The sequence below is a fragment of the Octopus bimaculoides genome, chromosome 2 (genome assembly GCF_001194135.2).
Source record: "Octopus bimaculoides isolate UCB-OBI-ISO-001 chromosome 2, ASM119413v2, whole genome shotgun sequence".
In the NCBI taxonomy this organism is placed as follows: Eukaryota; Metazoa; Mollusca; class Cephalopoda; order Octopoda; family Octopodidae; genus Octopus; species Octopus bimaculoides.
Genome location: NC_068982.1, coordinates 92,413,231 through 92,439,208, shown reverse-complemented (window position 1 = coordinate 92,439,208; position 25,978 = coordinate 92,413,231). Strand labels below are relative to the sequence as shown.

The following is a 25,978-nucleotide window of genomic DNA, read 5'->3' as shown; positions in this document are numbered from 1 at the left end:
TTCCCCCCCCCCCCCCCAACAGTTTCTTGCCCTGCAAAAGGTCATGAGTGCTGCCTTCCTTTCTCTTACATTTCTATAAAGATAACCTTCCAAAAGATCAGAAAATCAGTGTATGGACATCTATAAACAAAAAGGTATAAAGTATATTATATCATTTAAAATAATCGGTGTATGGATATCTATAAACAAATAGGTATGAAGTATATTATATTATTTAAAGTAATCTTATCAAACCAAGTTAGTTTTAAATGGTACTAAAATTATCTTTTTAGCATAAACTTTAAAATATTAATTCCATTAAATTATTATTGAATATTCTTTTTATATTCAATATTTGATATCAGGACGGCCAGCTGGCAGAATCGTTAGCACACCAGGCAAAATTCTTAATGGTATTTTGTCTGCCGTTATGTTCTGAGTTCAAATTCCACCAAGGTCAACTTTGCCTTTCATCCTTTCAGGCTCAATTAAATAAGTACCAGTTATGCACTGGGGTCGATGTAATCAAATTAATTCCTTTGTCCCCCCTATGTTTAGCATCCTGTGGGCAATAAAGAAATAAATATTCATTGATATCTGTGTGTGTGTGTGTGTGTGTGTGTGTGTGTGTGTGTGTGTGTGTGTGTGTGTGTGTGTGTGTGTGTGTGTGTGTGTGTGTGTGTGTGTGTGTGTGTGTGTGTGCGCGCACAGAGCCACACACAAAATTTAGAGCTATGTACATCATTCTGTGCAAGACAAACATGAAATAATTAAATTGTATTTGTTTGACAAATGGTTTAATCTGAGATAGTTGGGACTAAAACAACTGCATCTGGTTTCATGCCATTATAGCTATGTAAGATAGTAAAGAATAAAGTAAAAGTGAATATAACTATTTCTAATAGCAACAATGACTAGCAACAAACAAATGATTAAGTAGTATGTATGTAAACTAAAAGATAACTATAAATTAAATGTAAAATAATTTAAAAGATTAATGATAAAACAGCCGAACTCTACTGATCAACAGGAACATTTTTAACATTCTCAACTGAGTTTACCAAATGATTATATGTTATACATATATATTAAAATATATGTGTACTGCAAGAAATGCGCTATGATGATGATGATGCTGATGTGTGTCTTAAAAAGAGGGTGTAAACAAGTACATAACTAAATGTACGACTTAATATCTGTAGAACAGGATATAACACTTCATAGAGAAAAGGAATGATACACACTCAGTAAAAAGTAATGTTTTGAACCATGAAGAATTTGTACAGATTTTTGCAGAGTTCTGAATTTTTTTAAACATTTTTTTGCAATTGTCTGATAATACAGACAGACTTGCCCAAATGCATCAATAAATTAACATTGATATTTTTTTCACCATTGTTACAGTCATCTGAAATAGAACCATCAAAGCACGATATTCAAGCAATTTTGCTACTCAACTTCAAAATAGGATGTAAAGTAGCTGAAACTGCTCGCAATATCAACAAAATGTTTGGTGAGGAAATGACCAGTGAGTGGTCAGCGCAAAAATGGTTTAAAAGATTTCGCAGTGGAGACCTGAGCCTTGAAGATTGTGAGTATAATGGATGCCTGTCTGTCATCAATGACAGTCAATTAAAAACCGTCACTGAGAAAAATTCACATAAAACCACTCGAGAACTGGCAAAAGAAATTCAAGATAGCCAGAAAACTGCCTGCAACCATTTGCATGTGATTGGAAAATCAAAATAGCTTGACAAATGGGTAGCACACAATTTGAATGAAAATCAGAAAATGTGCAGATATGAAATTTTCTCGTCGCTTCTTCTCCGTAACCAGACCAATCCATTTTTCAACTGTATTGTAACTTGCGATAAAAAGTGGATTCTGTACAACAGTAAAAAAAATGTTCTTCACAGTGGTTGAACCAAAATGAAGCACCGAAAACCTTCCCTTAACCTGAGCTCTTCAGAAAGAAGGTTATGATGACTGTTTGGTGGTGTACTGCTGGACTCATCCACTTTAACTTCTCAAAAGCCAGAAAAACCATTACTGCAGAAACATATTACCATGAAATTGCCAAAATGAATGAAAACCTGCTACTCCTGTCCCAGACTGGTCAACAGAAGTGGGTAAATCATTCTTCATGACAATGCTCAACTACACATTTCACTAATGATGCTCCAGAAGTTGAGGGAACTCGGCTACAAAGTTCTTCCCCACCCAGCTTATTCCCCAGACCTTTCTCCTACCAACTACCACTTATTCAAATACCTTGATGTTTTCCTGTGAGAAAAGGAGTTCAAAAATCAAACCGATGCTAAAAGTGTGTTCAAAGAGTTTATTAGCTAGAGAAATCCAGATTTTTATATTACCAGAATAAACAAACTTGTAACTCGGCGGCAAAAATGTGTTGACTGTAATGGTACTTACTTTGATAAATAGAATTTCTGCATTGTTGAAATATATTGTAATGAATTTCATGTTTCAAAACATTGCTTACTTTTTACTCAGCCTAATACAAAAAGTAAATGAAGAAACAAAGTAATGACTGGAAGTATGAAAGAATTTAAATCTAGGTGAAAATTGAATGACAACTTGAAAAGCAATATTTAGAAACTGTTTAGAACCAGTAGGCTTAAGAAATTTATTTTATGCAATAAGCCAAATGAATTGGCAACCGTAAAGCATATATATATATATATATATATATATATATATATACTAGTATCATAACCTGATTTCATTCAGATGTACTCGGGCCACATTTTAAAGATGAGGAATTTTGCCCTAGATGCCACTCCTTTCAATTGAGCAAACTCAAAGTTGCTATGCAAACTCTCTAGCACTTTTAACATAGGTGTGCAAATTTTCAGGTCAATCCGACCACATTTGCTAACACTTTTGCCTGCACAACTGCTTGTGAGACAACATCCACCCTTTTCACAGTGTGTGTGTGTGTGTGTGTGTGTGTGTGTGTGCGCGGTAATACAAATAAATATATGACTGCTACTGTTATGTATGCGCTGACCAATGAATTGTGAGTGAATTTCATTAACAGACATTGTGTAGATGCCTATATATGTGTGTATGTATAATATATGAATATACATACATACATACACACACATACACGTGCATGTGTTGACAGTAAGAAGACAACTGGATGTAGAAAACCTACCTCAACAAACTATGCCCAACCCAAGCAAACGTGAAAAAGTGTACATTAAAACAATGATGATCATTTTCAACCACCCTCAAATCAACAACTTTGCTACACAGGCCACACGGAAACTCAGCTAGAGTATAATATTGCTTTTTAGCATCAAGAGCAACAGGACTCCAGCCATGCTTAAGCAGTCTTGCTTTTGAAAAGTCTTGATCACAAACAAATTTTGCACTGTAAGTACTGTCTAGAGCCCCATTCTGTGAGTGGCACAACAGCTTCCATGTTTTGCAGCACATTTCAATTGAGCATCAGCTATGAGCTTGATCTCAAACTCTGCAACACCATCAACAATCAGGCATCTCCAATAAAAATGTCTGTTTGGTTCATGACCTTACCAAGTGTTGATGTCAATGCTTAGTTTGTTATTCTTTAGTAATTTTTAAGCCATGTGGTTGCAGTTGCACTTGAGCACCACCATATTTAGTGCATTTTTCAAACAATCTTTTATATCTCTTACTTGACCTGCATTGTAGGTGCTTTTGCCAATTGAACTCACCATTCAGAACCTGGTTTAGGAATTAACTATTCTCCAAGCATACTATGTGACCAAACTTTCTAAATCATTGATTCAATATCATAGACACCCACCCCAACTCCACACACACAAACTTGACAAATGAGATTGCTGTATTATTCTTGTACCTGGTACAAATGATTTCCAAGTGATTTTCATTATGTAGCACAGTACAACTGGTGAAAATGTTATAGACACTGAAGGCATCTCCTATATGTTGTCCACATCTCACATCCATATGTCAATATTGTAAGCATGCATGCACAGCACATACACTTCAAATTTTGTGCAGATTTCAATATCCAAATCAAACCAGAGTCTCTTTTCTATAAGCAGCAGCAGCTTCTGAAATTCAGTGGTTGATTTCTTCATCCAGGGTACTGAGCTGAGAGAACACCCTACCAAAGTATACAAACTTATCCATAACCTTTAACTGCACACCCTTGATGTAGGTAGATATTGTTTCCTAGAGACAGGTTGATAATTACAAGTCTTTCTACTATTAACTGTTAAGCCAAACGCATCACAAGGTGCAGGTAAACAGTCAATCAATATATGGCCAGAAGGAGGAAAGTTATTCTATCTGAAAAATGAATGCAGTTCTGTGCACACACCATTCACAATCCGTACACACATATTTATGCTTGTGTGTGTGTGTGTGTGTGTGTATATATTTTTTTATACATATATATCAACACATATACATATATACGTACATATATACACACATATACATATATATTTGCCTCCTCCCCTCTTAAAAGTTTTTTTCTTGCAAGTACTTGGTGACCCTGTCAGTACAGGTGCCACTTAAAAGCACCTAATCCACACTGTAAAAGTAGTTGGTTTTAGAAGGACATCCATTGCCAAAATTGACCTCGCCTGTGCTTGTGCCATGTAAAAAGCACTACGCACCTCACCTGCGCTTGTGTCATAAAAAGCACTAAGTCCACTCTGCTGAGTGATTGGTATTAGGAAGGGCATCCAACTGTAAAAATCCTGTTAAAACAGTCACAGAAGTCTGGTGCAGGCTTCGGCCCGGCCAGCTTTTGTGGTAGCGTCCCATCCATGCTAGCATGGAACACGGACATCAAATGGTGATGAGAGAGAGAGGGGGGAGGGAGGGAGGTAAAATAGAAGTTGAAAATGCACTGAGAATAGTTAAAGTATTTGAAGCTTTAACCGGTTTCACAGTATACACTTATTTTCAAAAAGTTCAAATAGAAAGATGTGGCTTATGTCGGAACTGTCTTGCTTCTGACTCGTGTTTGAAGTTTGCCGTTTTTATAGGGAGTTCATAGCTCAAATTAGTATACGTTTTGAATAGGATTTGATTGGTAGAAGATTGTCACATGACTGGTCTTAGAAATTTTTGTGTGTTTTCCCCGCTATGGCCATGTATTAGTATCAAATGATATTTGGCGTGGAATGTTAAGGCTGACATGGTTGACTGTACAAGTCTAAACAATCAATGCTCTGAATGTTTTCTGTCAAGTGTTTCAGCAGGGAACCTACAAAAGTTTCTAAGAACAATCATGTGACTATCCTTTACCAATCAAATCCTATTCAAAACATATACTAATTTGAGCCATGAACTCCCTATAGAAACAGGAAAAACTTCAAACACTAGCGAGAAGCAAGACAGCTGCGACATAAACCATGTCTTTCTATTTGAACTTTTTAAAAATCAGTGTAAACTGTGAAACCAGTTAAAGCTTCAAATATTTTAACTATTCTCAGTGCATTTTCAACTTCTATTTTTCCTATATTTCTACCCATGTGGAATAAAATATCTTTGTTTTATATATATAGACACACATATCTATGTACGTATACACACACATATATTATGTATATACATATAAATATTTATACATTCTTATACACAAATATACATATCTATTTATATATATATATTATATGCACACATATATACATGCATATTATTTTTTCCAATAGCTTGATTGAGCGACATTGATAAATCAATTTATGTGGAAGAAAAATATAGGTGATGACATAAATAACAGCCTAACAATGGTTAATAAAAACAAAACAATAGAAACCCACCAACTATAGCATGAAAATCCAATAGAAGATCACTCTTTTAATCTTTAGTATGACACCTTAAAGGAAAGTAAAACAGTCCAATAAAATGGAACATTGCATTATTTTTACAATGTCGATTTATAGCTGATGAGAGAAATTAATCATAATATGAAAGCTAACATGTAAGACTGGGCTTACAAAAGCTAATCGAAATTTTTGCAAAACTATCTTAATTTATGATAGTAAAGAATTATTTGAAATGATTTAATTACATCCATGTTCTAGGTAAAACACTTGAGCCAATTACAAATGTAAGTTAACAAGAACGACATCTAAGAGAATTTGCTTTATAAAACCTATTCCATCCAAGCATAACATAGAAATGTGGGCATAAAAATAATTTTGAAGCTAAAAACTTTCCTAACACTGCAGACATTACAGCATGCTACACCATATTCCTCTCATGCATCACAAAACAATTTTAGTATTCACTTCAGACCAGCAAACTACAATCCATTGTACCCTCCTAAATGTCCTCCCTTGTGACAGTTTTGTGCAGGCCCTCAAAACTGCTACAGATTGCTTAGCATCACAAAAACTGATGGTTTTACATCCATAACATAGCAAAAATTATGTTCTAAATACTAGACTTCCTCTCCAGAGTCAGAAAATATTTCAATCCCAAAACAGCTGGTGACTCTTAAAATTCAAATGAAATCTACAATGGAATGTTGTTCCCAACCTCTATTTCTACACACACACACACACACACCTTCAACTGCATTCAATGGAAAGCCATTTAGCTTAATGACAAAGACTTATTCACCAACACATTTTAACATCCAGAGCCCACAGATATCTTCCCACTATTTGTAACAACTTTAATAATCTCTGCTCTTCAGAGGAAGCTCACTGTAAACTGCCTCCACATAAGCCCACCCATCTGTCTACTGTGCATCACTTGTTTTGTGGTTTACTATTCAAGCCCCACACTAACCCCTATTGCCAATCCTTTCTTATCAAAACATCAATCCTCTAGAATTCCTTTCCTATCCACATTTTTCCTGCAGACATCAACTTGCAACATCTCAAATTGATCATTTGCATTAATCTGAACAGCCTTAGAAGACTTACAAAGGATGTGTACATAACCTGTCTTTCTCTCATTTTTTAATTATATGAGAAAATGATATAGCCTTCTATTTGTCATATTGTCTGTCATACAACATGCTTGACATTAACCATCGCTAGAGTGACTTGCTTAAAATCCAAATATTTTGGGGCTGGTTCATTTTTAAGCTACAGGGAAAACCATAAGGAACCATCTGCTCTAAGTTATGACTTTTTCGATTCAATCTCACAGACATGTTTTACTTTTTTTATATCTCCATAGTTAAACAGCTTTAAAACAATTTTGTATTTAGTTGCAGCAAAACTGAGCAACAAAAATATTAAATGAAAGCAAATTGAGTTAGAGTAAATTTGTAAAAGAGAATACAGAGATAATAGGAAATGCATAGTTAATATGAAGGGAATAAGTTCAAACATATTTAAAGCATAATTAAATTTTAAAATCAAGAATAAGCATAAAACCAAAGATGTACTGATGAAATGGCATAAAGTGGAGTTTATTAAGCCATACAAATATAAGAGGACATTTAACTGTTTCAATACCGACCCACCTGAGTGCCTCTGGTTACATAACATGTAACATTCCATTTTAAAGTGTTCCTATTTAAATTAAAACAGTCCATCATAATTTTACGCAAGAAAACATATATTCCAAACATCAGCTTCTTAATGAAAGAGCTGTTTTACTACATGCTCCCAAATTCTTATCTACTTACTTAAGCCCTTTGCTTCCAATGGAGCATAGGCTATTGATGAATTTTCTCCACTGATCTTCACTCTAGGTTGTCTACAAGACAATGCTCATTTTATTCATTATAAAAGTTCAAATGTCAGTATTTCAGACACTTAATTGCAAAACTATTCCAATTTTAAATCCTGAAAACTGATGCCTTCCCTATTAAGCAGTCATCATAAAAGATAAAATTTTCTGCAACAAATCAGGGCAAAATAAAACAATTAAGATACTAATCTAGAAAATACCTTATTTCTGCACTATACATCATCATTTAACATCTGTTTTTCATGGGTTGGACAGTTTGACAGGGCTGTTTGGACTCCTGTTTTGGCATGGTTTCTATGGCTGGATTCCCTTCCTTATGCCAACCATTTTAGAGAGTGTACAGCACCAGTACAGGTGCTTTTTATGTGGCACCAGCACCTACAAATCTGCAAGATTAGGGATGCTGAGCTATAGAGGGTTGCAGTGGGGGTGAGCCTGTATGCAAGAACAACCACACTTTTACTTAGCATGATGTATCTTTCCAAGCACAGCAAACTGCCAGTTTCAAATAGCTAAATTCAGTTTAACTTAGTTGCTTAAATTTTTATCAAGAGATGATTAAATCAGTTGAACTTCGAAAATTAGAAAGAATATAACTCATTCTAGAATGTATTGACTATATTTATAGTTTTATAAAATACGAAATATATATACCTGTAAAAGTTAACAGGATATATATATATATATATATATATATATATATATATATATATATATATATATATATATATATATATAGTTACGGAGATGTACTTGCATAGCAAGTGACCTGATTTGAGATCGTGTGCTGGAACGAAAACAATTGCAGCGTGGAAGGTGTTTATAAGCCATTTAAAATAACACACAAAGACCGTTAGATTCACTTCAACATTTAAATTTAATTTGTCAAAATATTTTCATTGCTTTGAGACCGCAACCTGTTCACTGACATATATATACCATCAACAACTAGGCATTGATATTTTAAGAAACTGTCAACAGAAACAGTAAGGTAAAAAATAAATCTGCTCAATTGTTTTAAAAATGGTGTGTGTTTGTGCATGTGTGTATTCGCTCTTGTTTTATGCCTGTTTTTCCATGCAAGCAAGAGTTAGATGAACATTCTGCAGAGGCATTGTTTTACAACTAGATACCCTTCCTGTCACTAACCCATCGTTGTTTTCCAAGTAAGCGATGTTTTACCTTACATGTCTTTGGAGGGACAAAGCTAGCAGATAACTTTTTGAGAAGAGAAATTATATGATCACCACTTGTAGCTTGTGATATTCAGAGACATGCAAATAGAAACACACACACACACACACACACACACACACATATAGATTCTTTCAGTTTCTGTTTACTACATTCACTCTCAAAGGATAGTAAAAGATACATGCCCAAGATGCTGTGCTATAGGTTTGAATGTCAAACATAGTATTTGGTAAGCAAACTCCTTAAGAACAGCTATGTCTGTATACACCTGTGTGTGTGTGTGTGTGCACGTGTATATGTGTATGCGCATGCTTGCATTTAAGGTACATATAATACTAATTGGAAAGATCAAGTTAATATACGAAAAAAAACTTTCTATAAAGAAAATGAAAACCTATGAATTATACAAGTTATACATAAAAAAATTATCAACATGCAAATATTTGAAAATGTTGGCAATTGGCATTTAATAATAAAAGTGATGGTTATAATGTAGGACATCTAGCAAGAAGTTAGAGTTGTTATGACTACTCAAACAATTATTATTATTATTATAGGGTAGCAAACATGCAAATAGATAAATAAAAAAAAAGGTTTAAAGAAATGATAGTGATAACATTAAGATTTTTCCAATTCTTAAACATTATAGAGTTTAACATTGACTGTAGCAGAAATCTATGACAAGAAACAATTGAATGAAATAGCTTTAAAATACATTACTGAGAATTATCATGGGCTTTGTTGAATTAAGATTAAAGTTTATGTTTCTGTAAAACTAATGGCTTTTTTCTTTATTATTTTTTTTTTTTTTTTTTTTTTTTTTTTTTTTTGTTGACAAATATCTAAGTTTCAAACATCCCAAAATAAATACAGTTTTCATACATTTCAGAATTCAATGAAAAAGCATAAACTAAAAGTCTACTTAAATAGCATGAGCAGAAAAAAGAAATGAAATTTAAAAGATAATAATAAAAAGCTGGATTGTATGCAGCTTACAATAAATGTTTTGTGAGTTCCATAATGCATCAAGTCATATGATTAATTTTTGCAGAACTATCTTCATAAGGTATATTTATATTGCTATAGTAAGCTATCTCGTGAACCCATTCCACTTCAAGCTATACTTTATGAATGGACATATCTTCATTTTTGTAAGCTAACACAAAAAAAAACATGCTGTTAACAGCTTAACTTGTACCAAATCATGGCATCTATTTGCAACTAGGTGGAATACGCCTAGAAAGAGTTTCGAGAATCAGACACTGACAATACAGCACTGCTTGTGGGACATGAATTGTTGACCTCAAGACTAATGCTACAATGAAATGAGATACCATATTGTTTAAGGTTGCTTTTGTTTAATTTTCTGTATGAATTCTTTTTTACTTCAAACAACTTTAATGCCAGACATTATTTGCTGCTTTGATATTTTACTGAAAGCAGTTAAGGCTATTCAGTTATGCGTTTGCAAATCACACCTGAACAAAGTTTAACACAATATTACCTTAATTTATTTTGAATGAACATTGGACAAACTGATGTTTTCGGCATCAACAGAGCCTGACAAGATATGTTTTCTTCCTATCTTTTTCATTCATTTTTCAATGCCTGCATAAATTGCTGCAGCAGATTTTACAGCTAGTTGTCAGTCAGATAGAGACTGAGGAAATATAACAGTGTTTGAATTATTGATGTGGATTTTTAATCAAACACTGATTAGATGTTTAACATTTGATCAGTGTACCATTTAATACATGTGTATAATTAAGTATCTAATTGAATAGATGTCAATAGTTCTGGAATCAAATCTATTTCGAAACAAAATCATTAATAACTCTTAAAGCAAATTTCATCCTCATCAAAAGTAGAAGTTGTCCTAATGTGTCTAAAGTGATATTTTGAAAGAATCTTTAGTAAATTTACAAAAATCAAATCACTAAAACTTTAAAACAATAATACATTACTGTAAGCTCACAACAGTAATAAATTTCCAAGCTAAATCTACAGTGAGTAAAAATATTTATTAGATGCAGAGGAAAAAAATCCAATAAAATAAAACAAACAATTCTCTATAATTAAAATAAAATAAAGCCCAAGCCATAATTAGCAGCAGGCTGAAGAAAAACAACAACAACTACACATCTATGGATTATTAAAAAAGATTTAATAAAAAGATTTTTAAAAAGCAAAACATTTTAGAAGCCTTTAAAATTAAGGGCGAAAAAGATTAAAACATCTTGAATGAGGAGAATCCATCAAAAGAAATGTCTATAAAGCTTTTGATTAGAGAAACTAAGAGAATAGCCTTTCTCAGAAGATATTAGAAAACCAGATTGAAATAAGTATTTAAGAACAATAAGGATAGTTAAGCATATTAGTTAGATGATTTAAGGTCTATGAGATTAGGAGAATGGCAGTAACTTTGATTATCCTCATTTACAGAAGTAATCATTTAATCTCCCTTGCCACATGTAGTGGAACATCTCAAGACTATTTCTATATTGAAACTGAAGCTGCACTCCTCTATCTTTTTAGCTAAACAATACTTTTATCAATATCCATCAAATGATTTCAATCTTAGTCAATATTTACTTTTTGTTTTTACATTCAAAATTATTATTTTAAAAAATTACATTTCCATTACCATCCTCAATATTATTACTTACAATACACTTAATTAAAATTGTGCATAATTGCATTTTTTTTTTTCCCATTTTTTCTTTCTTTTTTCTTCTTTTTTGCAGAATTTAAGAATTTAAGTAAATTTCATTTGGACATGAAACGATGACAATGAAAATGTATCTTCCTTCTAAAGTAGACTAAATCTTTAAAAGAAAATTTCACATGCATGTATATATAACTAAATCAAAGATATTCACTTGATCATGACCAATTCATGAATTAATTAATAACTGAGATGATTTAGAAATCTAGGAAGAAGTTAAAGAGAGAAGTTGCAGCTCAGTTTGAAAGAATTAATTGAAGAGAAGAATTTTATCTGTTAAAAAGCAAATATATCCTAGTATAGTTTCCAGGATAAGGGCTAAGAAGAGGAAATTATTTATTATAGGTTGTGATAATGAAGTGCAAATCACAGACGATGAGGTCAGGAGGAAAAGGGCCTTACTTTATACCCTTCATGTTGCTGCAATGACGTCAAAGATACTCCCCAAATTTTTCTGTCATTGTATCTCTGCTCATTCTATAAGGAAAACAGAAAAAACTGAAGTTTGGAAAAGCGTTATTTTTCAATTCAGGTGATTAAAATTAGAAAATAAATAAATGAAATATAACCAATATTTTCATGAATTGAAAATTTTTAAAGTTTATAAGTCTGCCTCTTCATAGACATATTGTTTAGGTGAATAAGAGCTTTGAAAAAATATACCATTATTATACCATAAATGATGAAAATTAAAATAAAACAATCATCTTAAAAATCAAGAGAAATATTGACAGGTTGAGCTGTCATTCAGAAACAAGGAGTCAATTTATCCACACTATAGCTGAGCAAGATATATAAATGAGTAGTTAAATAAGGTGGTGGTAATAGTGGTAGCGACTATGGCAACCCCATTAAAACCACAAAACTGTTCACTGAAGACTTCATTGGCATGTAGTCTATCCAGCACAAGTTAAGCTCGATAGAATATATCCCTCATCAAGCTATATGCATAGAAATTATAATTGGTACTTCAAGTTCCAACAAAACATTTGTCAAATTATACAATGCTCCTATAAGTATCTAATTAAAAATTAAGTTATTTCTCAATGGCCCAATACACCTAACTATAACAGACAGTACTTTGTAGAACCTATTTACAACTAGGTGGATTGAGCCACTGAGGAGATATTTCTGTTAGAATTATTGTATTCTGCTAGGATACAAACCACTGAAATGAAACTAGTATCAAAATATATTCTGCCAACAACCAAATTTGTACTATTATTTAAAATGTTCAGTTTAATTAGCTTCTTTGATTCAGTTATTTATACTAAGAAATAATTATATTTGAAAACTGGCTTTTAAAATACTAAAATAAACTAAACTGAGGTTGTATAAAATTACAAGAAACTCAGTATAAACACTGAGTTCAGTTATAAAAAAAATTTGTTTTGTTTAGAAAAAAAGCAGAGTAGAATTAGAGAAAAGGATATAATCATAAATAACAAGTGCTAAAAATATATGTATATAAATAAATATTTCATTTGACTAAGCACACGGTCAATTTTTGAAAGGATGGATGTACAAATAATTGAATCAAAGTTAGAATTTATTTTATCAATTCAAAAAATTGAACTCTGAACTCTAAAGTAGCATCTGGTCTGATATTCTAATTTCATACAACAATAGTATTTCTTACATTGACAAAAGCTGATAAAATTGTAGAATTAGGCTTTAGTCAATTAAATTAACTCTAAGACTCTACTGGTACTTAACAGAACCTAGAATGATGAAAGCAAGCTTTTTTAATATTGTTGAAGAAATGCATATCAGCAAAACTATTTTAAATGTGTGTGAGCAGTACTCCTGTGTAAGGTGCACTAAAGTTTATAGAGGGTCACCAACTGATCAGGACTGAAAAGGAAACCTTATCTTTAGGATGTAGTTTTAGTAATATTGTATTTTGAGGTTGCCATCATGATACTAGGATCTTTAGGATTTTAGTTTTTGTTCAGCATAGAGAAGATATAGATATGTAGAGTGATTGTGCTTTGTACTGTTAAAGGAGATTACGTTGTCATGTCCTTATTAAGGAATATTTTTAAAAACTTTAATCATGAAAACAGTTCATATCTTAAGTAAGATTTCTATGTATATAGGAGGTTAAGGGTATCATCATTCACATAGGATTGTGCCATTAGAAGCAACTGGAGGAGGTCATTTAGACATAAAAGAAAGAGCAAGGAAAGCAAAAACCAAAATAAAAGGACACAAGAGTTAATAAAATGGGCTTTACCCCTTCAACTTCATTGCAGCTATGACTGAACCATTGAAAGGATTGTGTTTTCTTGTTAGGGATGTAGAGAGACATACATAGAAGAAGAATATCAGTAGCCCACTTAGCTGTCTCTGAGCTAATAGAAACCACTAGTAATTTCTTAATATTCAGTCAGAAAAAATTATCAAATTTTACTGTATAGAAACTAGCTGCAGTTAGAGTCAAGAGAATAGGTGTCACTATTAGGAATGTAGCACAAATGCAGCAAAGACAGTCTTTAACAATCATTTATAAGGGAGATTTAGTGGTGTTCATGCCTTTTTTGAAAGGTAATAAGCAGTAAATAAGTGAAATTGCTTCAATCATGAGTGTAAACTGTTTTACAATCTCAGTTTGCTCTTTAAAATGCTTACCACTACATAAAATTCAGCTGCTGGGAGTGTACATACCTTGTGACAGATTCTTTCCATTTGCTAACAGATGTGTGTGCATGAATATATGAATAAAAATTGAAAATGTGTTTTATATTTGTATGTGTGTATGTGAATGGATGCATGCATATGTACATGTATGTATAAAAACAGGAAAAAAAAAAGAAAAATGCTCTAAAAATTTTCCATGGATTAAAAAAGGGAAAATATATATGCAAGACAATCTCATACATAATTAGTATCAGATCACATATTTAGAAGCAGAAAGTGTAGGCAAATGAATCAATCTCAGAAATAAAGTGCAAAATCAACATTTGAACTCAGAAACAGAGGAACAAAATAATTTTAAGCATTTAACCCATTACTATATGACATTAATAATCTTCCCCCAGCTCTACAGAATATTTTTCCGGAGCTCAATTTTGGTAATAGTTTATGATACTGCATTTTGTAGACAAAATTCTCGAGAATGAAGATCATTAAGCTAGAACAGCATTTTAGTAAAAGATCCAATTGTTATAAACAGGCATGAATTTTAGAACAATTGCTTCACAACTATAATTTCTTGTTTGATATCATTTTCTAACACATTTGCCAAGTATCTTCTATCATGGAATCATGTTGAACAAAGCCCTATGAGTGAAATTTGATAGACAGAAACTGTGTGGGAGCCTACTGAAGAGACAGCTTTTATGTGGGGATTGTAGACTGTCACTCATGTTTACACTACCACCTAGCCCATAGCTATTGCTAGTAGAGCTACTTATGAGTATTTGGACTAGTATTTGAGTTGAGAAACTTCCTTCATCACACTAGTCTCAGAAGCCTTGAGAAAAAAATAAGGGTCCTTGCTTCTCTAGCTAAGTTATAAAAGATAAATAGAAAAACACTGAATAAATAATGCATCAAACAATTTACTAGGTAGCACTAGTTACTAAAATTGTTTTCTGAATGAGTTACAATAAAACATGCATCTTTTATATAATTTTCAAACATATGAAAGTAATTAACATTAATAACTTTTTATTGCACCTTCCTTAGCCTGCCATTGCCTTACTTTTTTAATCCATTATGTATCTTCCATTCTCATTACATGTCATATACTGCAACTGCTTCTCATGAACTTTGAACACAGCACTCAGCCTTTGATGGCCAAATACTTCCTCAAATCACTTGTTCATTCAAATTAACACTGTATACTTAACAGACATATTAAAACTCATCCACTTCAGCACCTGCAAATGTTCAGTCCCCACATCCTACACCTCACAAGAATGTTATAACATGTTACTTACACACTTCAGCGTAAACAGCAACTAAAAATTATATCCTTTCAATTTAAATTGTATTCTATGTCTTATGAGACTGCACACTACCAGTCTCAGGAAAACTACAAAGTTTAAAAACATTCAGAAGCAAAACTTATTACATGTTAATGAAGGAGCCTCTATATTGTCTCTCAACCTGCTAAAATTATCAATCAAAACTCCCTCAAATCACACACTACTTTTAAAAAGGAAAAACACATTGAACAATGTAATGTTGGAAGTTTAACACCTGAAGAAATAAGAGATGGTCATCGCTAGAACCCCTTTAAACATTAATCTGCTGAATAAGATCTAACAATAAGAATTCAATTTATCTCCTAGTTTGGCAGCCTGGGTTTCAAGAAATGAAAATATAAAACTATGAACAGCCATAGTATCTACACTTTATTAATCATGTCCTATCTGTAATAATTATCAATTACTGCATTATTAATGACCATTCTACATAAAAGAAAAAAATAATCTTGAATATCATAAAAGAGAAATTCTAAGAACGCATCCATGAATGCAGTTCATGGCTGAAGTTAAAATACAATGACACCAAATGAATTGGTGTTAACTGTCAAGTATTAATGATAAAAATAAGGAATGGCTGTGTGAAGATAAAGTATTTTTAGCAACCATATAACCCCAAGCTCAATTCCCTTGAGCAGCATCTTTGGTAGGTGTTTTCTGCTGTACACTCAGGTTAACCAACTTATTGTAAATGAAATTTGGTAGATGGAAACTGAGGAAGATTGTTGTAATATTAGTAAGTGAAAGAGAGAGTGTGTGTATGTATGGGGAGAGAGAGAGAGAGAGAGAGAGAGAAAGAGAGAGAGAGAGAAAGAGAGAGAACGAGAGTGAGCATAAATGATGCAAAATGCTGTATCAAGTTGCATCCCTTTATGTCAAAAGTTTACTTCACTTATTTTGGTATAACTTAAGGGATTAATAGGGTTGACAAAAAACCCTTAGAAACACTATTCAAACATGGTCAATGTCAGTTCAATTACCAAAACCAGCAACAAAACATTTTTTAAATAAAAAGTGCATGAGACATTCTCTCTAATCATTTTATTCAAAATATACTGGTCTTCTAAGGTTAAGCTACAATCATATACATAAATGGCAATTTCTGTCTGTCAATCTGTCTGTTACCATCTTGCTGCCTACACCAGTGAACTAATCTTGATGAAACTTTGCATACATGTTAAACTAACATCCAATTCAATTATAGGCTAATTGGATTTCAATAAAAATCTATAATGCCCCCCACCTAGGGGGTTGGGCTATTATTTGATAAAATAAGGGTGCAAAGAGTGTTAGTGTGAGGGAAATATGGTAGCATAGTGAGTGTAGCTGATATCAGGGAAGGGGAGAACAGTGTTATGTAAGCAGAGTTGCAGTGGATGGTAATGTTAATACAGCTGTCATAAATAACTTTTAAAATGCTGAGGAATGGAAAGAAAGGTGGGTGTGAGGAATATGTAGCTTTAAGGAGAGATGGGGTAGGTGGATTTTCTGATGTCCATCACAAAGAAACACACACACAGACACACATATATACATACTATGTACATACATACATACATGTCTACTATACACCATTTTAAACTTGTGATTACTTGTGTGTACATTTGTAAGTGTAAGTGCGTGTATGATGTCCTATAACTGTATCTCTCTACTTTTGTAGGGTCTTCCCTGTTGCTGTCAAACTGAAATTTTAATATTACGTCAAAATTTTCAAATTTTGTATGTGGAAATAATTTTCCACATTAAATCTGATTTTGTTATTTATTTATTGCAGAAAAATCATTATAAGGAGGAATTTTTATTAAACAAACGACCAAAATTGTAAGAACTTCTGAAGTTTTAATAAGTTTTAATGAATAAAGCCATGTGAAATGGTCGAACAGACATATAAATAATTTAAAAAGGAAAAAATCCTCAACAAAGTTTTTTTGTGAAAAATTGTACAAATCTGTTCTGATCAAGAGGCCTATCTGTCAGGGAAGGCATGGTCTGACATGGAGTAAACAAAAATTTATATATGACATTCTATTGTAAAAATTGCCTGGCAACAAAGGGCTATTCAGCTAGTAAATAATATACTGAAGCCATTCAGAGATACTGTCTCATGTATGGTTGAGTGGTCTTGGTTGAGTGAGGTTACTGCCTACTAGGCTCCATACATTAATTTGTCACCTCAATCTATTTTTATTTATCAGAGCTATTTTGTGTCTATATGATTATTAGTCAGTATATTCAATTTAATGCAGAGATGACACAACAAACCTTGATATAAAAAAAAAATACAAAATTTTATAATCTAAATATCCAAAATATAATATCAATTCAAAACACTTATTATACCATTATATTAGTTGAATGACAAATATTCAAATTGTTAATCATTGGAAAAGAAAAAGTGTTTCAATGAGTTGCATGATCTCATAAAACTCATACGCAGCTCTGATTTTAATAGCATTAAGCAAATAAGAAATACATTTTGTTTATGGATAGGCCACCAATCTATCATGGGTAGCATTCTCTTGAAGCATGAAAGTTTAAGTATCTTGCCTAGGGTCACAAGAAGATTCATCAGTTGATAAGAACTATATGATCAATAGACTGATAGCCCAATACCATATCTAAATGGTTGTATCACTTCTACATTCAGCTCCTGTACATATTAAACATATACAGCAAATTTCTCATTATAAATGATCAAGATGCAGTAGATGAGAATTAAGGTATTGCACTACATTTGTGAAATAATCAGTTAAAATCTTGTTTATAGTTAACGTATTAGGTCTCTATGTAAGGTGCATTTCAAGTGATTAGTTGTAGAAAAGAATGTCCTGCTACAAGGCATTCTTCTATAAATCATACAGAAATATTGAATATTGAAAATCTATTCCACTCTTATTAACAAAGAAGTAGAAGATAAAAATTAAACATAATGCTTGGTAAACTAAGAATATTTTTGTGGAGTGGTTTCACTTGCAAAGTAAAATGCAATACAACAATTAAGAGTATTTATGTCTTCTTTAGGTACCAGAGACTTCAAGAACTCTTATTTTGATCTACAAATGAAAATGAAGTAAAATGTATGGAGAAATTATGATTGGTTTCAAATTTTTTTTTCCTCAAAGTGCAAAACAAAAGAAAAAAACAGAAAACTTCAAGAAAATCAAAATAAATCAGCTGCAGAATCAACACAAAGATAATGAACATAACTAAAAATCTGAGAGTGGTCTGAATATTACTGATAACAGCTACTACCCAAGTACATGAACCTACATTTTCATCATCATAGAGGTCCCAAATTTTAGCAATACCCTCCCTTTCTCCTCCAAGTTGAAATACATGGCAAGGAGAGAAAGATATAAGTGAGTATAATCAAAAAGTTTTTCTTTTTCTTCTTCTTTTGGCATGCATTATTGAGCCTCTGAGGGTTAAAGCTTAAGCAAAACAGGACAAGTATCACAAGAGCAATAAACGTTACTGAGGAGAAAAAGTACTGCTCAAGAAAATTGTGTAGAATATAGTTAATGTTTGTCATACACTCAAATCTTTCCATATCATTTCATTATATCATAGGTTTTGATTAGTTTTTTATTCTTATTTAACAGCAGTTAAGTCATATTTAATAAACATCAAAGACAATGTGAATAATAAAGCATTACATTTGACAGAGTAATCTGAATGCTAAAGGGTTAAAGTAGCTGCATTAAAAAAGGAACATCAAAACATAAAACAATGTTTGCATATGTTTAGATATTCAAAACATTTTGAATGAAATATTTTCATTTTATCAAATTTCATCTAATCTCTAAAACAAAATTAATATTCCTTATTACCATATGAGCAATGCAGTTTACCCATTCAGTAGACTTCCCAGATGCTACACTGTCTCTGGTTTACATAGTTCTAAAATCAAATCTTTTCAGAGCCAAAAGTTTTTAACTAACATGATTTGGTAAAATAAGTCCCAGTTACTTGTAGAATATAAAAATTTATTCAATTCCCTACAAAAGTGGTCTTGTGCTTGTTTTGCCTTTCTAGAATTTGATAACAGTACAAGTCAAATAAATACTAGATTTAATAGATTTCAGTCCACTCCTGATGCCTAAATTAGAAAGTATTAAGGTATTGGATTGACAGAATCAGAGCAACAAAATGCCTTACAGTATTTGGCTACACCCCTTTATGTTCTAGGTTCAAATCTTGTCAAAGATGACAAATACTAAGCATGCACAGAAATTAATATAATCAACTATTCCTTTTCATAAAACTTGAGGTTTGTGCATATGCTAGGAAGTACCAGTTGAACACTGAGGTTAATGTAATCAACTAACCCACCTCTCTGAAATTGCCCGACTTGAGTCAAAATTTGAAATTATTATTATTTTTGCTACTGTATGTGGCAAGATGTTGCCATAAATTCTTGACAAACTAATCTTTGGTTTCCACCTGAAACCATTTTACTTACATCACTGACATTCAAAGGAACAAGCAGAACAATTTAAATTTTAAAGTTAGGGTAACTTTTCACATAATTTGTATTACATGTCCAAATTAGCAAATTTGTTTCTATTACATTTATTTTCAACCTGTTGCTACATACCTTCAAAATATTTAATAATGAGAACTAGGTCATTAGAATAAAACCATACTCAAAGGTTTATTTCTAGTTAGATTGCTTTAAAGTTTCTAGAGAGAACTGACAAAGTTCTTGTGGCTAAATTTCTCACCAAGTTCGTTGCTGAACTTGGCTTTTATAGCACTTTCCTTTCTAAAGTCATTTCTCTACACCAAGCCTACTCACTGTTCTCTGAACCAAAATGCATGAAACCTGAAATAAGTTCTCTTGACCAACAAATGCAAACTAGAATATTTATCATGTCCTGCTACAATTTGAATTCTAACAAATATGGTTGTGTCTCAATACAACAAACTCATACCTACACTAACATTATAGCTATCAAATCTATTAACTCGAAGCCCTTATAATTTTAGTTCTTTAAAGCACTTCAGCTTAACTTTGAAGGAGCTGACTACAGAAGATTCTATTATATCATTCACTAGAGTTAACATCTTTCTGCATAAACTGATTAAACTAAGACCAATGCTTTCAGCATTTCATCTATCTGTAAAGGACTAGCAGACTTCTTGTCCTGAATCACTAACTCTATACTCTACCATTACTCTCCTATTGAACCCATACAGTGGATGCTCCTTCTTCCACTCATAAGTTTTAACAGATCCTAATAGAGAGAGTGTCAAGATTCTTTGTTTCCAATGTCATTTGAGTACAGGTGAACTCAGTATTTAAAATAATATATTTCTTACTGAAGAAATAACCTTTCATATGTATGCACTGAATACTTCATGCAACTGAGCTTAAACTTTGGCCAATAGCTGACTATTCCTTTTCAGTTAAGTATATCTAATATTTAGCTTGCAAGTATTATTTCCTTTAAAGCAGGTTTCCATATTACTCTCAAGACATCTATTTATCTTCAAGCTTATGTAATAGATATTTTTTATCATCATCATCATATAATTTCCAGGAATATTAATATTATGAAACTGATCTTGAGGATGTCTAACAAAACCAGAACATTTGCAAATGTGATTAAATCATAAAACTAATTATATAAACAAACTCATGTGTATATACATATGCTTATTAGAGAGAGAGAGAGAGTTGTAATGCCATTTTGTTCTTGCTGTCTGTCAATCTCTCTCTCTCTCCTCCTCCTCATTCCCCTATACCATTATTGCATTTAAAAAAATTTTTTTATTACAGAGCCTTTACTACCTCATTATTCCTCCGCCACTGTCTCTCTCATTTCTCACTCTTCTTCCACACTAACACCTAATTACTCTATCCCCCGCCTCTATCTAGTTCATCTTCACCAATCACTCTCTCTTACCTAATCTGTTAGTCACTTGAGTCCTGAATAGATGGAGATGGTGCAGAGTAGTGAAGACCCCTTCTGTCTTTCAAGGTACAAGGTAACATCATTAATGTTGGTATACCCATTACACTCTGCGAAGTGACTGGCACTAGGAAGAGCAGGACAAAGTCTCCTGACTATTCTTAAAAGGGAATAATTCCAAATAAGGACTCAAACCATGACAACCTTCAGCTGGAAGCATTTACAGTTGTTATTCAGCCCCAGATCAGCCATGATTGTGCAGCCCAATGATGAAAGCTTTCTAACCATAACTGTCTGTCATTTTTGTGTAAAAGGAAGTACATTCTCTAATATATATCCATATTCACTACCATATAAGGCACTGAATTGGCATAGTCTTTAAAGTGTCAGATAAAATAGCTTGCAGTATACATTCTGCACTCTAATTTCAAATACTACCAATATAAGCTTTGCCTTTCAACCTTTCTATGTTAATAAAATATCAGTCTTGGTACTGGAGTCAATTCTTTGTCTTCCTCTCTCATGAAAACATCAGTTCTGTTGAGATCAGGAAAATGGTCTTCTCTATATGTAGCAATGCTGCCTCTAACAATTCCATCAGAAATTGTGGGCTCAAGGACAGATATACATGTATGAAGTCTTCGGTAAGTCAAGCTTCATGCAATATGTACCTGGAAAGGTCTTCAAGGTGAATGCCTGGACAAGATTTATGTAAGACTAGCAACTGCCCATGCAGAAAGTTTTCCTTCTCCATCCCACTAATGTTGCTATCAGAATGTAAAGAGCTGAAACGCATACCATAAAGCACCTCATCCAATGCACTTATAATTCCACCAATCTGGATGAGTAGTTTATTTATTGACCCCCAAGAGAGTGAACAGCAATGCTGACCTCCATGGGATTTGAACTTAGAGCAGAGATAGCTGAAAACAATATCACAAAGTATTTTATCCAAGACTCTAAAATTATCTGCCAAATTGAGGACCCTTCTTCCCATTTGACTACCTGTTGAATCACTGTACATTCTCAGTGATTAAATATATTGTTTAGATAAACTAAAAGTATACTATCTAGGGTCATGTGCATTGAGAGAGAGAGAGAGATTGAGAGAGAGAGAGAGAGATAGAGAGAGTGAGAGAGAGTGAGTGTGTGTGACACAAATAGCAATGATTTGTTAATCAGGCTCATTCTGCCAAATCCAAATTTATAATGAAAGCAAAAGATTTTATCAATTATAATTAAAAACAAGAAATGTTTGCCAAAAATAAGACGGCCCATTTTGCCAATGTTTAGATAGGTTTTAGATAAGATAGTGTAACTACATGCCCTCACATTTAATTTAAGTTTGCATCTGTATTTCATCTACATGCTTATTATAAGTTCCTGCAAGCCACAGTGAAGGTAAACCATCCAGAGTAGTAACAACACCAAGTATAAATTGATATAAGATAGAGAAAAATTTTTAGACCTGGCCAACAACTTTTAATGTCAGTGCAGGATAAAATGCTGAAAAGGCTATATTTGTTTGTTTTTTTTCTTACCAATGCACCTAATTACTGATAATTTCTTTTTGATACACACACGAACACGCACATGACAATCTTCTGCACAGTTTCTGATTCCTAAATTTTACCCCACCCAAAAAAATTCATCAACTCAAGATTGCAATAGAAGACACCTGCCCAAGGTGCTGCACAATAAGAGTGAACCCAAAACCATGATTGCAAATCAAACTACCCAAACAATTTCCAGTTGTACTGCACCATTCTTTCTCTGAAGGTGTTTTAAAATTTTACTTCAGAAATTTCAAATGCAAAATATCAAATGAGACCATTAAATTGATCATTTTAAATAAAGGAAAAAGTCCTTATGAGCAAAGCTATGACATGTAGGCATTCCACAGATCTAGTAGAGCAAATATACATGTCTCAGCCTAGTCAAGAACCATACAATACTAGAATGAAAAATGTGGTGCAGAATCCTAGAATATTCCTAAGTATTGAACCTGGAAAAGTACAGAACAAGCAGTAATTAAGCCTGGGAATGTACAGAAGAAGAAGAAAAGAAAACTTAAATGAAAAAAAGGCATTGGAGGGGCAATGCATACCCTGTGTGCAGAGAAATTTTTTCGCAAATCATAGTATAGCTTACAATACGTTGCTTACCCATGCTTTTTGATTGAACTAAATTAAGCTTTATAAGTGTTTGATTAACAGAGGATTAGAAGCCTAAAAACAGTGAGATTAAGAAATCAACTCATAAATAAAGGAAACCCTCAAAACCATCACTGTACACACACACACACACACACACACACACACACAGTCGCATATCTATGTATGTATTTATGCATGTATGCATGTACCCACACGTGTCTACGTGCATAGGTACACCATATCTATACACACACAGACGAGGTTCAATTCATATGAAAAAGAAAGTGAACATAATGAAATACTTCTAGAAAATGTTGCATAGCAATGTCTTTCAATGATGGCAGGTGAATCAAATGTACTGTAGTTCATTGTAGGATATAAATAATATGACCACTTGCTTATCGGGAAATTTGTAAGTTCGATTTTAAAAAAAAAAATTTTTTTTTAACTATCACCATTATAGGTATTTATACTCCAGTGGAATTAAGAAATTAATTCATAAATAAATGAACCCCTCAAATCCATCACTGTATATACACACATGCATGCACACACACAGTTGCATATCTATGTGTGTATTTATGTATGTTTGAAGATAAACCAAATTTTCATCATTTGAAGCCAATGAATATTACTGCCAAATTTGGTGAAAATCCATTCAGCCGTTTTCCAATAACTTTGCAGACAAACAGACAAAGATGAATGATTACAATACCCTGCTTTTGCTTACACTCACAGGGTAAATATTGCTGAAGTTAGAATTTTAAAAAACTAAAATAGTAATAAATGCCCTTTAATATTCTTTTATTTTTACTTAAAAGTTTAAATTAAAATATTCAAGAAGCTATTTAATTTCAAATTTATTGAAAAGACCAATTGCCTGCAAGTTTACACATTAAAAATCTGATATTACAAATTGATATATTTAAAAATTCACATAATAGCAATTTAAGCAAAATTGACAATTATAACTCCTATATTTTTAAAAAATAAACTAGTCATTTCTACATTTTGCACTCAATTTGTTCATTAGCTTTCATTTATTTCAAACATTTTTCTAATTGTGAATAGAAAATACTTTGTTATCTGATAATGTAAATTTATAAACTGATAGAAAATGCAAATTAATTCTTTTGTTTCTTATTTATTTACTATTTTTTACTCCTTTGAATTACATATATTCTACAAATTTATATGTATTCTACATATATTCTATAAATTTTTGGATAATGAGTTTCAAGAAAATCAAAATATATAATACTAAAAATAAGACAAATGTTTTAGCTTAATACAAAGAAATTTTAAAATCAAAATTGATAACCTGAATGTTTTAAAAATTGCAATAAAAAGTAAAAACTATAAAAAAAACCCAGTGCACACACTATTTGATGAACAATTTCAGAAATTTACTTAACAAATTCTAACTTAAGCAGCAATATTTTAAGTTTGTTTTTTTTGCCTTCTTGTTCTGTACTTTTCCAGGTTCAATACTTAAGAATATTCTAGGATTCTGGTTCTACATTTTTTACCAGGCAACACATCTTTTATTATAATTAATTATAGTTACCTTTAGAATTGAAAATATTGTAAATATTTTTTAAATACAGATTTTGTTCAACTTAGAAATTTTGCTTGCACCTACAAATAACAAAGGATTAATAGCAGCATATCTGCTACAAATGAATATATTTTTAAACAATTTTTATTATAAAATAATGTTATATTCTAATTAAATAATAATTAGTTTTTGTAATGAGCATTTTTTTAAAATATGTTTTTAAAATGTACATATTTTAATACATAAGCAGAATCATAAAAATATGAAACTGCAAAAAAATTGTAGCTTCTTTTATGCTTCATATTTTTAGATGAAGTTTTCTCCAAAATATTTGTCTTGAACTCTTTCATTTGAGTTCAAATATCATTTTTCTCTTAAAAAGACAAAAATATTTTGATTTCTTAAAATTATCACCTTTTTTCATCATTTAAAGCCACACAACCCTTTTTGCAGCTAATATTTTTTGATAAGGTTTTCACCACAAGATTCTTCTCATAAAGCTCTTTCTATCAAAATGCAGAATAGCTGCCAAAACAGCTTAGAAGACTGGTTAAATACACTTAAAAACAGAAAAAAATAGCTAGCAAGCCGCTACAGAGTCATTTCTTTACTACCCACAAGGGGCTACACACAGAGGGGACAAACAAGGACAGACAAACGGATTAAGTCGAATATATCGATGCCAGTGCATAACTGGTACTTATTTTATTGACCCTGAAAGGATGAAAGGCGAAGTCGACCTCGGCGGAATTTAAACTCAG

The 25,978-nt window shown here is 32.2% G+C and overlaps 1 protein-coding gene across 5 annotated transcripts in view; it reads right to left on the bottom strand.

Annotated features, from left to right (window-relative positions):
- Window positions 1-25,978, bottom strand: part of LOC106883998 (protein CLEC16A) — a 109,900-nt gene that overhangs the window by 66,539 nt on the left and 17,383 nt on the right. Inside the window, exon 2 of one of the 5 annotated variants that reach the window (XM_052978452.1) lies at window positions 11,999-12,073. The exons of the other annotated variants lie outside the window; for them this stretch is intronic. Coding sequence (XP_052834412.1) covers window positions 11,999-12,012 — 14 coding nt within the window. The 5' untranslated portion in view covers window positions 12,013-12,073. The remainder of the gene's footprint in view (window positions 1-11,998; window positions 12,074-25,978) is intronic. 5 annotated transcript variants of the gene reach the window in all.